We start from the raw sequence: 18,101 nt of genomic DNA on the forward strand, positions 1-18,101 counted from the left end.
TGAATAATTTATAGGCATATAAAAGACAACTAACTAAAGAATGAACGTGTTGAGTCCACACAAAACAGACAACTTGGCTTATCTCCTGATTTAAAAAGATTTGACCACATTGGAAAAAAATGAATTGGCAGAACTAACTAACTGGGCTCTATCCACAGTTCACTAAGCCTTTATCAGGAAAGGTCTCAATAGACACCTGTCAAAAAGTAGTTGGTAAGGGAAAAAAACAGGGAAAAGAGGCGAGGTACGCCAAATAACACAAGAACTAGACTGAAAATCAGTGGAATGATCAGTATGTACAGGGAAGGTCAGGAGAGAGGTGCAACAGTGAGTGTCCACAACCTTCTGTAAAACACAATGAAGGCTAATGGAGGCTTTTGAGCTCTATTTCAGGCAGTAGTGTAGACACCACTGCCCGAAATGGAGTTGGGGTTTGGGGATCTTGTCAAAATTGACAAAATTATGAAAAGTACCATCAGATTTTGAATCACCATGCAACACCATCTGGAAAGCAACTGATTGGCAATGGCAACACATCTGGATAGAAAAACACACACATACAAACGTACAACAGAACACTATCAATTATGGACTGACCTCCCCAGAGCCCAGACCGCCACATTATTGAAGCAGGATGGCATCATCATGACAGAAAACAGAACAAAAGGCAGCAAACATCCCCAAAAAACCTTAGAATTTCTTTTAACTAGCCTCGAAAACTATTCCTGAACACTGCTTAAAGAAGATACAAGAAAGCTTGCCTAAGACAGTTCAGGCTGTATTGTAGCAAAAAGGTGAATAATAATGGCTCAAGACATTGGCACAGAACTTTTTGCACAAAGCTCAACAATGTACCTTTCATAAGCTTTATACAATTGTGAAACATTATGTGGGATATCTCACTTAGATCTTACAGTTACACTTTATATAGTCAATGACTAGGCAAAAGTCTGCTGAATCACAATGATATGTACTTGATTATGAAACATTACCAAATTTATGCAGAGACTGTTGTATGGACCTAAATCCGTTGTCTTTTTTCCCAGGTATAACTTTCTCCGGCCCAGCTGTTACAGCATATATTTAGCCTTAATTGAGCACAGCCATTATGAGCCAGTAAATTTCAGTGTGGCAGCTAGATAACTATCCTATTTCTAGCACCCCTGCAAATCTCTGCTTGTGTCATTAATATATCATATTTCACACCGACATAATTCAGAGCAACGCAACCACTTTTTGACAAGTTGCAGTTCTAAGGTGGGTTTTAAAGTTTAGATATACAGAAGGATTCATCTTGCATCCATACAGAAATTTCTGAATGGTGTATTCACAACAAGCATGGATCTTAACTTGAGGGATGGATTCAGTGTCTATGTGTGTGTGAGAGGGTGTGTGTATGTGGTAGCGTGCCAGCCAGATGGCCTGAGGCCTAGCTGGAGCTGTGACTGGCTCTGAGCTGAGCTGAGATGAGATGAGCAGAGGATAAGCTTGGCCTGGCCATGGGCTATGATTGTCCTTCACTCTGCAGGAATCCATTAAGGTTTCAGGGTCTCTTTAGCCAGCACACACAGACACACACAATAACACACATGGGCATTTAGTCTTGTCTGTCAGACTCATAATAGCTGAATGGAGTGACTTTCTCTGCAGCAGCCATATGTATACTTGGATGTAATCCCTCGCAGTAAGACTATGACTTATCTCCTGTGGTGTATAAAACTGCATTAACAGCCACCGTGCTCAAGAAATGCTACCAATTGTTACACATACCAATAAAGGGCCAATTCAGTAATTATACGAGCTGATTTTCATGGATGTGGCAGAGTGGAAGTGACAGAGGTCACACACACACAGCCACACAGCCAGAGCCCTGGTGTCACTCCAGGGCAGCTGGTGTGAAGGGCTGAAGCGGTTGGCTTCAAATAGAAGCTCCATACAAATTAAGAGCAACAGAGAGAACTGATTGGATTTGACTCATTATCCTCACACAGTAATTAAAGCCTGAGGGTGGATAGATGCTTGAACCATCAGACAAGAACATAATTTTGCACAAGTCAATCTAGACTTTGCATGCTCATATGCTCTCTACTCCTGTTAGTCTTTAAATCTATTCTTAATCTTACGTCTGTAGCTGCAGTGCACATAACAACTTTGCGCGCAAATCCGATATAACTGATGAGGAGTGATAAGAAAATCTTACCTGCAACCAGAGCCATGCCCAACACTTGAGAAAAGTTAAGAGAAAATGTTTGGTCTGTTATGTCAGTACTGACTAAAACAGGTGGCATTCAAAATGATTTTACATTTTCTGTACGAACAGACAAAGATTTGTCTTCATCAGCAGCGATGTGCTTTCAAACATAAAAGCATCTTCATTTCACCACCTCAGACAGTTTGACCTTGGGATGTATTATCACCGAGGCTCTCACAGAAACTATAGTGTCTTTCTCTGTGAAAGTTTGGCCTTGGAGGTATCCAGCAAGTATGCGACTGAGTCACAACAGGAGATTATACTTGTGGAGCTCTGTGGCTCGTGGTGTGTGCTTTTGGAAGAGTGTTTTTTTGTGATGATATGATCAGCCCTTTTAGCCTCTCTGTCTCCCAGTACTACTCATTAGCCTAGCACTGAAGCATAGAACTGGAAACATTTTGTCCAGTAGTGGGGAGGTTTCTTGTTATATAGGTCATTTTCCTATTTTTGCCCACATATACCAGTGGTATTATTAAAACACCCCTTACATCTACATATACCCTTAGTAGGGTTGCCAACTCCCTGAAAAATAAATAAGGGACACCTCGTGGCCAGGGCCGGGCAACCCAGTTGTCTTCACCCTTCCCAGTGTGGTAGCTCTTTTTTTGTGTGTGTGAAATTATTTTTTAACCATTTGACTTGAATTTGATTTAAGCACATGCATATTCTTTGTGATATGACCATATGGGAAACAAATGATCATTTAGCCATTTATTTTTAGCTCAAAATGACAACATTAACACAGTAAAACAGGCCTCTTTCTTAAACAGAAGCCTGTCATGCTTAACTTTTGAGAATATAAGTAAATCTTTATTTAAAAGAACTCTGTCCTGCTTAACTTAAAATTATATAAATTAATAGAAAGCAATAGAACGAAAAATATTCTTGTAACAGTGCACATATAGTGCATTTAGTACAATTGGCTTCAGTTGAGGTATTATTTCAGCTTTTCTAATGCTAATCAGCTGCTCCTGTTTGTAAACCCGCTTGTTCCCATGATTACGCACCTTAACTCATCATCATTATTCATCTATGTATTACTTTTATGTATTATTCATCTATTTGTTGTAATCATCCATCCTTGCAGTTGTTTATTACACAAAATAAATGATATTATCACACTTCTGGCCACATAGCGCTGATATTCACCGCACATGCCCATATTAACCTTAACCAGAGGGTTTAAACAACAAACCAGTGTTTACATACCATATCTGCTTCTGCCGTGGCCTGGTGGACAAAAAATTGGTTAAGGGTTCCCCGAGCTTTCACGCCCCTCATGTTCTTCTTGTGCCCACCACTAGAAGCATGCCTATGGAAAAAGTGCGCCGGCACACAGTGCAGTGCGCTTTATAGGTGTTATCGTGCACTTTCCCAGCCAGGTGTTTTCCTTTTCCCAGTCCTCCCTGTACTTTTGCAGCCTTTTTTCTTTTCTTTCTCTGAGGGGAACAAACATTGCTGCTCTAATGCTGGGCTTACACTGTGCGATTTTTGGCCCATTTTGAGCCGATTTTTGAGTCGTGCGACCGATTTGGTGATCGGCCCGATTTTGGCCTTCATCGTGCATCGTGTAGTATACGTGGGGTAACGAGAAGCGATTAACACCTCACGACCAGCTCCCGATCATCAATCGCTCGTGAGGGTGTCACCACAGCCGCTCACACTGCTCATGCGCAAACACGTAAACATCGGTGAAAAAGACGGCGCAGCACGGCTGTGCAGCGTGTGATCTGGACACAAGTGATGGAGGCACTTGTAGAACTTTGGAAAGCTCATCCGAGCCTTTTCGATGTGGCATCACAAAATGATCACGACCACAACAACCGTGAAAATAGTTGGATTTACACTGCTGCTCAATCACAGCTGCCTGATCATGTTTTTCATTAGCAATTTAGCAAAGTTGATGGTGGTGGTGTGTCTGTGTGAGTGAAAGACAGAGAGAGCGAGCGACAGATTTTCTGTTATAACCTTCATGTTATGTTGGCACAGTGTGAGCACTCAGGTCGCATCAGAGCATCGGGCCGTATAGTGTGAGACCCTGCATCGTGACCTGCAAACTTCTAATCCCTGCGAGTCAATCGTGCAGTTTGAGCAAGAGCTGAATAACGTGACTGAAAAAAATCACACAGTGTCTGCCCAGCTTTAGGTGTACTGTCATCCGAGACGTGCACCGCAGTGTCGGCGTTTGTTTCCCTGTTGGCCATGCTTGTTGTTGTGGTCATCTGTTGTCTTCCGGTATTTTCTCCGCAAGCGACCTTTCCTCGACCAATGAGATAATCTGAATTGTCATACTCGAATTGTCATAAGTGTGCTGTCAGCTCATTGGTCACAAAGCAGGAGAGGGGCTGGGAATTATGTTTTCAAACAAAGCGTTAATTCCATTAACATTTATAGACTACTTTTGATTCTCACTGTATTACGGGACAAAGTGCGTCCCTTATTAGCTCAATACGGAACGTGTACTTTTGTTTCTAAATACGGGACGATTCCGTTTTTTAAGGGACGGTTGGCAACCCTAACCCTTAGCATTAGAGCTAACGCAAAGAGCTAACTCCCTCATAAGTTTTAGGTTAGTTCTTTAGTAAAGCTGGCGAGGAAGAACAAGTAATTTTACAGTCATTGGACAGAACTGAGAGGTCTCAGTGATGGGGATCCCTCTCCAGCTGATCCCAACCAATTTCTAGAGCTCCTTATCAGCTTAGTGCTGCATCTTAGCGACTCACTTAGCACTGCGAGTTAGCGTAATGACTCACTGGAGCATGGCCTGTCACCACAGATAGGCTGAGGCGATGTGGCCAGAACTGTCACATCCAGGCAGCCTTCAAGCTGAGGAGTTGTGACAAAGTGACATGCTGAGACAAACCTAAAGGCCTAACATGAGGGTGCGAGGGGTGGGGGCAGCCTGAGCTTGTGGGACAGTGCGTGTGCATGTGTGTGTGTGACTTTGGATGGGAGGGAGAAATGCTGGCCTCAAAGCTAGGATGCTATCTCATCTCTGACTCCTCCGCCTGTCTGCTGCAGGCAAAGGAGACAGAAGAGATGAGATGAGGAGTGACTGTATAGGGAGTCACCAGTCTTGCTATAAGGTCAGAACACAAAGCAGTGCCAAAATGACACACATCCACTGTGATGGAGCTGAGTCGCACAAGCACACAGGAGGAAGAAATGGAATGGCACAGCAAATGAGACAGGGTAACAATGGAAAAAGATAGAAACCTTCAAACAAAGTGCTGGCAGCAGATGAGCATAACGACTATTCTTTGTGGAGGCACAAGGTCAGTGACATAAAAGAAATGAGGCAGACAGATTCGTGGGAGAGGAGGCCTCCTATTGTTGGGATCTGCTCAATAAGACAGCTTCTCTCCTCAGCAGCCCCGTCCTCTAACAGAACTGAATTACAACATAGCCCATAACATTACATCATTCATAAGAGAATTAAATGTGCCCCTGTTGGAAACGGGATACTTACACTCTCACACAACACACACTCAGGCATTTGCAATTACGGACAAGCACATACACACAAACTCTCGCAGGCAAATGCACACAAGCTCTACCCATCATCCATCCTCAACCTCAAGAACTCTCTCTCGCTCTGTGCGTTGACAAACTTTGCTGTGGGGGGAACTAGCAGGCATTGCATAGATATTAAGATGGGTGGTTAAAAAAACCGCTGAGACACTGAACAACATACACACAAACTTGAGGAGGGAGGCGAGACGGGACGTGCTCATACTGTCAAACCACTTCATTGCTAGCCCTGGCGCCTAATTATGCAATAAAAGTGCCTCAACACGGGGAATCGGCATAGCCCAAAATAAAAATCAGCCTGCCTAAAAAGTAGGAGATTCACCGGGTGTAAAATATCCTCCATCTCCCCGGGGAAGGGAGCAGTGCTACAGGCCCAGCACAACTCTATTCTGTTCTATGTTTCCAGCACATATCAGAGGAGGCAGGCCAGCAGACAGTGAGTCAGACCTAGATTCATATAAACACTGTGCTGGAGTAAAACTGCTGGTGCTGCAGGGAAACAGCCACAGGGATGAGGGAGGAATGGAGTAGAGACAGAGAAGCAGAGAGAGGAAAGCGGGGAAGTTGGCGAGGAAATGAAGAGCAGAAGCAAGTGATGAGAAAAAAGAAAGTCAAAGTGTGGAGGAGAGAGGGGAAGACGGAGTGAGTAGCTTGTGCGGAGTGCTGTCAGAAAAAAAGGTGTGTGCAAGTATGAGTCTGTGTGTGTGTGTGGATTTGAAAAAGTCGTAAGTCGCAACCGGAGACCTGTTAGGAAAGATGAGTGTCAAAGCCCGGCCCCGCTGCTGCATTAGACACTTAATTAACCTCCTTATACACTAAGCCAAAGGTCCGGACGCTTGGACAGTGTGTGCGCCTGAGTGCATTTTCACTCTGCATGTTTATGAGGTGATCGATCTGTTTGCGAGTATACTTATGTGGTTAACTACAGCACGGAGGATTTTGTGTGCTCCTCTACTTTCATGTTTTCATAGCTACAGCATGAATTAAAATATTCCTCCTACACTTACAGGCCATTGTATTCACTTGCACTGTAATGAGTAACACTGTGAGTTTCCTCCTCTCTCTGTGTTTTTCTTTTTCACCTCGCACCATCCCTCAATCCCTCATCTAATTTCATCCACCTGGAAACGATCTCATTTACCTTTACTTGTCCCCAACACACTCCCCTCATTCTCCCCACCTCTTAGCTTCACCTTCCTTCCCAGCCCTTTACCTCTAGTTTCTCATTTCAATTCCATTCTCCTCCTTTACTCCCTTTCACTGTATTGCCACCCTCTCTGCTGTGATCTAGCTCTCTCTTTCTTCACTTCTCTACTCTCTCTGCTCTTGGTTTCCAGCCGTAAGCTGCTGCTATTAACTATCACTCTGCATTCCACAGAACACGAGATAAGCAAATGCCCACATTCTTAATCACATAACATGCTTGATACATACACACCTTTGTACATGTTCACAAACCAGCCGTCTCACATACACACACATGCAGTCCTGTACGGCTACAAAGCCTCAAAGTTACACACCACGGCCCGGAGAGAACAGAGGCAGCTATCACGCGACTGCACAAACAGGAACACAGTACTCAATCCTTGATGTAGAAGCTTGTTTGCAGTACACAAATCAATGTACACAAACTAACATGCCCTTGCATACACACGACTACAAGCAAACACAAACACACAAACACACAAACAAAATGGGCGCAAACACACATACACTAACATGAATGAATAAACAAAAAGGCACAACCCTGTATACAGTCACAAGCACATGAGAGCGGCGTGCGTCATCTTCAAAGTGAGGTTTGAAAGAACACGCCGCCACACCGCCCCGTCGGTCCCTCCTTCTCCCCCCCCCCCCCCAACGCCCAATATATGTTCAAAGGCCATCCATTAACCTTTCACTCACACAGGCCTCTCTGTGATCTACTGCTCTCAGCCAAGGGCTTTGAAGAGCACAGTAACTCTCAGCACCAGGGAGCGAGCAAGGGAGGTAGCGAACGAGATATGACAGAAGGCAGAAAGAGGCGAAGAGAAACGAATAACAACGACAAGAGATGTGCGCTGCTAACGGACGGGAGGTAGAGGGTAAGGAAAGGAGGAAAATGTGGCTTGCAGGAGGCAGCGGGGTTAATCTCAATGATGGAAGCTCGATAGAAAGTGGGGTCGAGTGATGGGGAGAGCTGAGAGTTTAAAAAGGAGGAGAGCAGAAACGATGATGGGCGAACAGAATGGGAGGCCAGGAAAGAGATAGGAGGGAGTGTGTGGGGAAGTATATCACAGCGCAAAAAGGGGGTATAATAGCTAAGGTTTTTGGGGGGGGGGGGGGGCTGAGAGACTGGATGAAAATGAGAGGAGAGAAGTGAGAAGAACTGACTGTTGCAAATAAGATGAGAAAGCAACAAAAGCTTGAAAACACACACACAAGGGGCACTGAGAGAGAATAGGGAGAAAAAAGGCTTTAGAGCAGCTCTTTATTGCAAAATCCAGATGATATGCAATATTCACAAGCCACTAGATTAGCAATTAGTGTCAGTAAAGGCTGTGGATTTCAGCTTTATGAAAGAGAAAAGCCACGCTAAAGCATACTCAAAGGTCATTTTCAGACAAAATGGGAGCATTTACTTGTCTCAGTGAACACACAACATGCAGTTTGGATGGCCTTGGTCTATAAAAATCCAAGCTATTAGAAATGAACTTGTCTCTATAGTTTATTATTTATGTCATTTAAGTCCAGCAATAGTCAACTGCCTCTGTGATCCTGCAACTAATATTTGTGTCAAAGGAGAATTGGTCAAAGTTAGTAACTGTACTCTTCTACTGAGCATCCTTCCCATGTGAACTTGGGGATGTGAAATACACAAGACTGATCGAGATTCATAACAACAAAGTTACCGTGTAGAATTAATTACAAATAATAAATCACTGCAAAGTACCAGGTGTTGCAAGCAGGAGCAATGTGAACCTGACAGGATACAACATGCCTGTCTCTAAGAAATTCTGTTTTTCCAATTACAGTGTGGTTGCTCATGTAATCAGTCACTGTCTGAATTATGTTCAGAGGCACCTTAAAAAAAATAACTACATTAAACTATGCTGAAGTTGCCAGGATAGTGGCTGAGGTAACACCGGAGACTAATTTTGAATTAAGTTCAAACAACAAATGTACTTGGCTGAATAAGTATGTATATATATATATAAACAGTATTTGTAATTACCAAATCCATTTTTGCTTCTGTAATAGGTATTCCACTATTACACACCAGGTCTTTAATCAAAGTGATATTTTTAATGCTAAAATGTAATTATTGCTGTTATCCATGAATTTTCAAATTTACTGTTTTACAAAAAAGCAGAAAAAATGTGAAGCACATTATGATTTTTTGATTAAGATGCCATTTTTTATTTGCATTCCTGAGATGAAAATTTGTCTTAGTGACTGAATGTTACACTTACACAGATGTCCAATGTGTTATTTGCCAAATAAATAAATAAATAAATAGAAAGGTAAATATATAGGTTTTTGACAGATTTCTAAAACATGTTTTTTGTTTTTTGACAGGCTATTTAACAAGTGTGTTAAACACACACGCACACACACACACACACACACACACACACACACACACACACACACACACACACACACACACACACACACACACAGATATATATTCTTCATTTCATGTCTCAGATCTCTATCCACAAAGATGTGCAGTGAGTGCTTAAATATGACCATAAAAATAGCGAGTGGGTACTGTACTACATATGAGCAAGAACATACAAACCACTATGATAATTGTAGTGACACTTGAAGTAAAGCAAAAGGAAGAGCTAATACATTTTTGTCACAGCAGTCGATCACTTTCTTCAAATCTTTGAGGTAGAGCGCTGACTTTGGTGAGTGATGCACTTTCTCAGCGCCTTTGTAGTTCTAAAAGTATTTATGAATGCAAATTAATTGCATTCAGAATTAATTTCAACAAGGAAAGGATCTTTACTATGTTCCCGTCATGGACTCATTTAAATGCAACTGAATCTAATCAACTAATTCAGTGATTTAGTTCAACTAATTCAGCTTCAGTGCTCTGCTTGACATATACTCAAGCGAAAAGTGTAGAGCTCTGAGTTAACAAAATGAAGGGAATAAGGAAATACAAAATGCTGCTTGTGAAGCCTCAAAGTTACATGCTGTTTAGGAAAGTACACGGCGACAAAAAGCTATGTGTTAGTAGCACTCTTTTATTGCCTCCTCTAAAGATATTATTGGCATAAGCCTGTCAGAGTCAGCTCTTATGAATTTATGAGTAGGTCACTGTTTTAAAATTACAATTTTAATATTTCTGCAGGACTGAAAGACGTGTCTTTAACTGTGCAAATTCAATATTGGATTTTAGGACCCTCACTCACTCATTTTTTTTTTAATCTTTGCTCCCACTTTTAAATTTAGGATATGGCAACATTTGGACCTGGAAAAAACTGTCAGCTCAGACATTTTAAAAAAAGCATCTGTCTTGCAACAGCATAGTGAATTCTTTATGTAGCCCTCCATTACGGCTGTGCGATATGACCAAAAGCTCATATCCATATCATATAAGACATGTATCCTCCTGATAATGATATAAATCACAAAAATTTAACATTTTCTGTAAATTCTGTGAATCTCGGCTCGACTTGCGTGAAGTGTTTCCAGCTGGGCGTCGTGTACCTGGAGTCGAGTGTTTTAACGATGTATGAAACTATACATTTTTAGACATAAGTTGTAACATATATAAGTATTAATTACAACGCGTGCTGCGGGGAAAAGCCTGTTCTAACATTTGAGTCTAAGGTTTATTTTTTAGCACCTGACGGCTCTTTTTTTGCTTCTCATCCGTAAATACTCTGCATACTCTTTCACGTGATTCAGTTTATTTTAAAAAGTCTCAACAGGATCTTGAGCTTTATTGTGAAAGGTTTATGTGGAAAATAAACAAGCGGACACGCGATGGCTTTACCGTCTTGTTGCTAAGCACAACGCATAAAAACAGGCGCTTGTGTGTGGTTATATTAAATATAAGAGAAAGAGAGAACTTTAAGAAATTAATATAGCCACTACAGTGACCATCAAAACGATGAAAAAATATTGCCGTAAACAGTTTATTTTGCGACACCACGAAACAAACAATAGATGTTTTTATATCGTCGTCCGATATATATCGTTATATCGAACAGCCCTACTCTCCATGGAACAAAAAAAACAAAACAAAACACCGAGCCCTGCATTACAGAAAGCAAAAGCATACACTGAGAACAGTCCCCATTCAAACATTGTGTCACCCTTGGAGAACAGTCGAGAGACTAAGCACTTTGTTGAGAAGATGTGTAAAAACAGCTAGTCCCCTATCCTTAAATAATAGCTACTGTTCAGGGGAAAAGGCAGGGAAGGAAAAAAAGCCAGGCAGAGGAGGGGAAGACAGATAAAAATGTCTGCGTGTGCACTAAAGGACCAGGGGCCTTTCCACACGACTGATCTGAGAGCAAAGGCTTAAATACAGGGGAGATGAGAACAGATTCAACCAGTCAGCTGGCACTGCCATCCTGGTATGAGTGGCACACACAAACACACACACGCACACATACACACAAAAAGGCTCATACGCACATCTATCTGGATATGTCAGCACTCTCACATAAACACAAAGATCCATACAGACTCTCGCATGCACACATCACCATGCACTCATGGACATACAGGCACATTATGCACTATACTGTATGCTTGCAAATTCATACCCATCACATTGCAGACTGAAAGGACCTACAAATAGCCTTGTAATGGTCTTCCTGCCACCACTGGTGCACATAAATACGAATACACATGCACACAGCAACGCTTTACACTGTGCTAAATGAAAGTTCTGTGTCAGGGCTTCATCACGTACAGCGCAGCTGCCTGCAATGCCTGCCACATTAAGCAAGCCTAATGGGCTTTCAGATCAGCAGCACTATGTATGAAGGGTGGTACATTCTCAAGCATTCTGTGGAATCAGCGGGACATTCTGTTTGTCAAGGTACGCATGTCAGGCTGTCAGGGAGACTGCCGGGACAAAGGGGTGGAGGGATTTTCTATATGCCAGTATGATTATGACTTTATTTGCTTGTGTTAGTATGAGTTTGTATTCACAGATGAAAATATTGTCTTTTGTCTCACGCAGCCATTGGATTTCAAAGACAAATGAAAAACTGCACAGTGATTTAAGGGGATAAATATTCACTATGTGAGGCGTACGTGTACAAAGCTCATGCTGGTTAAGAACATTTGCACTAAAGAGCTACTTCCAGAGTAGAATAAATGGGTGTGTGTTAAGGGTAAATATTAGAATGTGCAGCCAGGAGCAGAGTGAGGTTAAAGCATCGCAGATTAGTCGGGACACGGAGGAGGAGCAGGGAGTACACATTAGACTGTGAAGCCATGTGTGATGATCATGCAGGTTTCCAAATGAGCTTTGATTAGTCTAAGAGGGATTTCAGCAGATCTCATCACATCAAAACCCTGCGCTCTTCCTTTAAATTCCACTTCCCTTGTTCTCCTTTCTTTTTCTCTCCTGCTCCTCTGGTCACACTATAAAAGAGAGAATGAATTTCAGCCAAAATTTGACTGCCAAAATTATGTGCACCAAAACAGTGTGGGTGAACATGAGCCAATGTAAATGTGCAATGTGCCTGATTCCAATAGAAAAAAAATCTTCTTAATTTCATCCAACCAAATGTTCTGTCTGTGCGCTGATAGTGATTGTGACTGATTATTGCTGTATTATTACTATTCCCGAAGTGCCAGGTCATGCAGATAGGTGGAGGCTTATTTTCATACAAATATATACACCCACAAGTAAAACACAAAGCAACATGATGCCAGTGGCCTAATGGAACACAACATGGGCCACACAGATCTGATGCAACCAAAGGAGAAAAAAGAATAGCTTCTCAAATTAGAGCCACACCTGTCCAATCATAGCTTTCACTGGGGAACTGTTAAATCCAATATTGATATCAGCACTAATATGAAAACACACCTTACTGTTCCCCACTTTCTTCATCGCTAGCTCCTCCCTGCGGTAACCATGTGTCCTTAAGCTCCTCCTCTTCATTCTGGCTGTCCATCACCCAGCGGCTCATTGGCACAGAGTTGACGGAGAACATACAGCAGATGGTGTGCTGCTGTCTGTGTGGCAGGCCACTAGCAGGACACCCAGCAGCCCCTCCTTTCCCTCCTCGGCCCGCTGCCTACCCCTGCAATTCCCGTTCCTTCCCTCATACATATCTTCCAACAAATACACAACACCCTCCAGCATCACTTCATCCCATCCAGGTCACCTGCTGCCAAGCTTACAACAGCTAGCGCACATGCGACACAAAACGAAACATCTTATGGTACATGGCACATTCAAGGAGGTCACACATATGGCACCATTACATGCACGGATTCCCCCTTATTCTCTTGCCACGCTCCAACTAACATCAAGATGACAAGAAATTTTATTGACATTCTCACATCCACCTTGCTCAGACACTCTCTCTCTCTGTCTCCTGTAGAGAGAGTTCAGTTAATGAAGTGCAGCTTTTCTAGCCTGGTCAGCAAGTCAATACACTTACAACCTTCATCACATGTATAAATATTGCATCCTCATTTGCAGTAACCTCAGGCCAGGCCGGCTACAAGTAACGGTGAAACCAACAGAAGCTTACGGTGTGTAAAACAGTCTAAGCTGGCTCGTTGAGTTAAAACAGAATCTTAACGCATAAATTCTGAATCCAGATGCACACATGTGCACTCGTCATGATATAGACAACACTAGAGAATTTTAATATTACATACCCTGTGAGGATGGAGCAATGTTGCTGGAAGCCACAGCACAAGTGAAGACGATCCAGACTGCAAGAGCCATGCTTGAGGCCGAGAAGTGTAAGGAACTGGTCTAGGTGGTCAGAGGTGGTCAGCAGGCACAGGTGAGTTGGGGGGCACTTCCTCAGCTTACACCCACTTTGAGGGTGAACCTGCAGGCAAAGGGGAAAGAAAAAACACGGAATTAGGAGCCTCTTTAAATTCTGTATGTGCATACGTCAAGAAAAAGGAAATTATTTTTTCTTCTCTGTACAGCATTTAAATGAGAGAAGAGGAGAGGAGAGGAGAGGAGAGGAGAGGAGAGAGGCTCCCCCTGTGGTGGTCAGGTAGAATGATCAGTTGGGAAATCGGAGGCCATTTTGTGCAAGATGGCTTGGCAACAGCTGTTGCCACTACCAGCTCATCACTCTCAAGTGTTTGGACGCTTGATTGAATCAGACTTGCTACATATGTTTTGGGGCTGTTAACAGAGTTATTTTCACGTGAAAAATGCATGTCTTCTCTATGTGTGCGTGTGTTTGTGTTTGCAGGCGTGCATACAAATCGAGACAGTGAAAAGCGGTGACTCAGTCAGCGGTGCTGCGGGGCTCACACATCTCATTTGCCTAATGAAATAAATCACAATCTGGAACTTGAGCTCTGATTTTTTGACAGTGGAGCCTGCTCTGCCCCTTCAGGGGCTAGAAGGCAGAGAACAGTAAAGATGGTATCGTTATAGCTAACACTGCTCCTGCTGAGTTTGCTGATGGAGCAGACAGATTGGTCTACATCTCTTTGTGTTGTATGAGTGTTTGTTTGTTTTAGTGGGGAGCCGGTTGCTTTGTCTTATTTCATTTACTGCATGATACACACACATGCTCTCTCACACACACGCTGGGATACTGTATGGAGCTTTTATTGACTCCATTCATTTTCTGTGCTCTATACCAGTTTCAACTAACCTACAGTCAGCACTTCACTCTTGCTACCAATCAGCCACATAACATAACGCATGCTGAATATTATTTAAGTCCACTCAAGAACACCACCAGAATACACACTTGTGACTTATCAGGGTCTGGATACAAGATATGTCTGCAGTATGTGGCATTGGGGCTCTAGTAGATTTGGGGACATCATGGATGGCTTTGCTCCATGGTATGGTCTGTTGAGTTTGGATTTGGGATCAGTGCTTTGGCTTTTCTGGTTGTATTTCTTGGGTTTCCTCAGGCACTTTTTTGCAGTATGAGTGCATTTTCCAGCTTGGTGGTGCCAACACCATGAGCAGGATGCTTTGCTCAATTTTTTTTAGCTTTCTGGGATGTGTCAATGTAACCTTCAGATGTAGAGCATCAACTTTTCCGTTCACTTTGGCTTTCAACAGTTTTAATGTTGTGGTCGATGGTCTATTGTGACAGTTTTAGCTCCACATATTTGTGTGAGATAAAAAAAAAAAAACGAATCCTAATCTAGAGCCAAACTTTCCAAATGCAAGAAAATAAATCTCGCTTAATCACACACAAAAGATCAAACATAAAAATGCATGATTGTGATAAATCTTTAAGATGACAGATTTAGTGCATATTGCAGACTATGTGACATCCTCAAATAGTTCAGAGAAATTTTTATCATACTATGTGTATATCTGTACAAAAATAAATGTAATCCTAATCTTGATTATAAACCTGAACTTAGAATACAAAACAGACAGTTGGGATTATAAAAGTCCCTGCATTTTTCATTTATCAAAGCTTTTCATCCTGCTAAATATGTCAACACACACAACATCACGCAGGCATGGCAGTGCTTTTCATCTGGTAGCAAAGACGGCAGGGCGTGAGCGGCTTCGCCCCTCTCTTTATCATCGCTGATTTGGTTTTTCCTTCGACCTCTCCAGCCCCGCCTCTTTGTGACCTTCTCTGATATTTAACCTCTTCCCCAGTGGCAATGCAGGCCCACAACCTGCCCGGGTGTCGCTGCATGGATTAGTATGTTGGATATCGCAGAGTACAAGCAAGGCAGAGAGAGAGAGATGCAGAGAGCAAATAGCAAAGAGGGAGAGAGAATAAAAGCAGAACTGAGTGGCAAGCACATTCACAGCAGCTGTTCTTTGCACCAGCGTTTATTTCTATCATACACTGTATGCACAACACACAGACACACACACACAACCTCTGAACTAATGCAGCTTGTGCCTTAATTTGAGTGTTGTGTGACCACCCTCTATGATCAGCAGTTGAGAGAAAAGGACATGCTCAGAGGGAGGGCAGGAGGGACAAAGAAAAAGTAGAAGAGCAGTAAACAAACAGCAATAGACATGCAATGTACTACTCAGCTCCACAGCTCTCACGGCATTTACTCTCAAGCTATCCCGCAGCCCCCACCTCATCCCCAATCTCGCTTTATCATTGATGGTCAAAAAGTGATTCCATTCAGTGCAATGACACGCATTTGTTTTTCCTACCAACATTTGTGCTTCAGTGTAAGAAAAATCTGTCTTTTCTCCTGTTTCTTTTGATTGTGCTTCTTTCTGTGCTTTTCAACAATAGCTCTCCTGTGGTCTCTGAAGAGGGCCGGGTAAAGAGAGCAAGGAGGGAGGCAAGGCTGGTGATTGAGGGAGAGAAGGAGAGAGAGAGGGAGCTGGGTGGATAAATTGGTTTTATTTTGTGACAAAAAAGAAAGCTGGCATTATGAAATGTTCATTTTCAGTGTGATGGGGAGGGAGAATGGAAGGAATAAAGGAAGAATGCAAGGCCAAAGTGAATGAAATGAGACAAAAAGAGATGACAAAACAAAGGAATGAGGTGATCAAGAAATGAAAAGAGAGGAAGCATCACACAGACCGAGTAACTAACAAATAAAGAACAAAAAGAGAAAGGGAAGTGAAGGATGACTTTCTGTACAGGGAGAATAAATTCTAGAGAATGGGAGGGGAAACAGCTGAAAATAGCCAAGTGAGAACAGCAAAAGGAATAGTAAAAATGGACGAGTAAAGGCAAAAGGGAAAGTATTTCTTCTGCTTGTGTCTATGAGTCAGCGTGCCTCTGGGTGGAAGAAGGTTAGGACTCTTTGGAGGGTGTGAGATGGGTGTCTTCTCTCTTTGTGCTCTCCCTACTTGGAGGATGTTACATGCCTGAGGCCAAAGCCTGCCCTTTTGCACTGATCACATCCACCATTATTATCATCACTGTTTCTCTTCTAATAGAGCAGAACATCATATCCCTGTGAGACTGGAACCCACAAAAAGCGAGAGTGGACGGCAATTTCAGAGCACTGGTGTAAAGGTGAGGAGGATGACGAATAAAGCAAAGCCGGGCAAATGGCGATCGCTTGTGTTAACACAAAGACAAACGCGGCAGATTTACATTTAAGTGCACAGATCTGCTATCTTGTTTCACATGCTACACTCTGTTTCTTTAGCTATTAATTTACAGGCCGCCTTGATCCAAAGCAAATAACCTCATTATCCACTTCTATTGGATCATTACGATAATCACCATGATCATTAGAATCTGTTTGCTATGGCAGACATGCTCATCAAGAACAGGGTGACACAAGTCCTTTCAGTGCAGAGTGGGGGAAATGTTAAAAGCTGTGTGTGTCTGTCACATGAACCATTCACGTTAACCCCATCACTCAAATCATTTCTGTGCAGAAGAAAGAGGCATTTAGTAACATTACCTGACCAGAATCAAGAGACAGAAGAACAAAGAGTTTACGTAGACAGTTTTTGCTGCATAATTAGAAAAGCTGGTGCAACTCTCAGAGCTGCTACAGCTTCAGGCTTTCTCTCTCCTGTTTTCTCCCACAAAAGGGAAGTTGATATCAAGGTGGAGGAGACAAGTATGATAAGTGTGAGTGAAATCACTTTCTGTGTGTGTGTGTGTGTGTGTGACTGGCCAACGCCTCGGCAGAAAGTTTTCCAACTCGATTGAACAAACGCTGCAGCTTTTAAAGCAAATTTTCTGAGGTTTCCAAAAATAGCTTGTACCCATAAAGTGTTCTGGGACCTCCTAACATCTTAATTAGCATTTCAGTGCATTCGAAAATGAGGTATGCTGAGAGAACAAGCCCAAAATCATGCATGGCAATGGGGGGCGACGCGGGGATCACGATAACACAAACACAAATTTATTCAGCTGGGAAAACACTCGTGATTGATTTAAAGATTTGACAGTCATAAATTATGACGGTCAGTTTCTTCATGCAAAGAGAAGTCTTTCCATCTGATGATGAAGCACAAGCGCTTCCCGTGCTATTAGGATTGATGTTTATGCCTCAGATGCTTCAACAACAAATAGTTGGTTCAGTAGCAAAGCTCCCGCTATGAAGGAAATGATTGCCTCCTAGCAACCGACACAGCCGAGCGTGCGAAACTGAATGGCAATCACTCACTTACAAATCAGAAAGTGATGCAAACTGCTGCATTAAATATTTGTAATCAAGTAAAAATTCAGTT

General features: G+C 42.5%; 1 protein-coding gene across 2 annotated transcripts in view; it reads right to left on the reverse strand.

Annotated features, from left to right (window-relative positions):
- adgrl1a (adhesion G protein-coupled receptor L1a) overlaps positions 1-18,101 on the reverse strand; it is a 107,500-nt gene that overhangs the window by 48,945 nt on the left and 40,454 nt on the right. For both annotated transcript variants that reach the window (XM_076883272.1, XM_004559547.3), the window contains exon 2: positions 13,637-13,815. In XM_076883272.1, coding sequence (XP_076739387.1) covers positions 13,637-13,706 — 70 coding nt within the window. In that variant the 5' untranslated portion in view covers positions 13,707-13,815. The remainder of the gene's footprint in view (positions 1-13,636; positions 13,816-18,101) is intronic.

Source organism: Maylandia zebra, linkage group LG4, assembly GCF_041146795.1.
Source record: "Maylandia zebra isolate NMK-2024a linkage group LG4, Mzebra_GT3a, whole genome shotgun sequence".
In the NCBI taxonomy this organism is placed as follows: domain Eukaryota; kingdom Metazoa; phylum Chordata; class Actinopteri; order Cichliformes; family Cichlidae; genus Maylandia; species Maylandia zebra.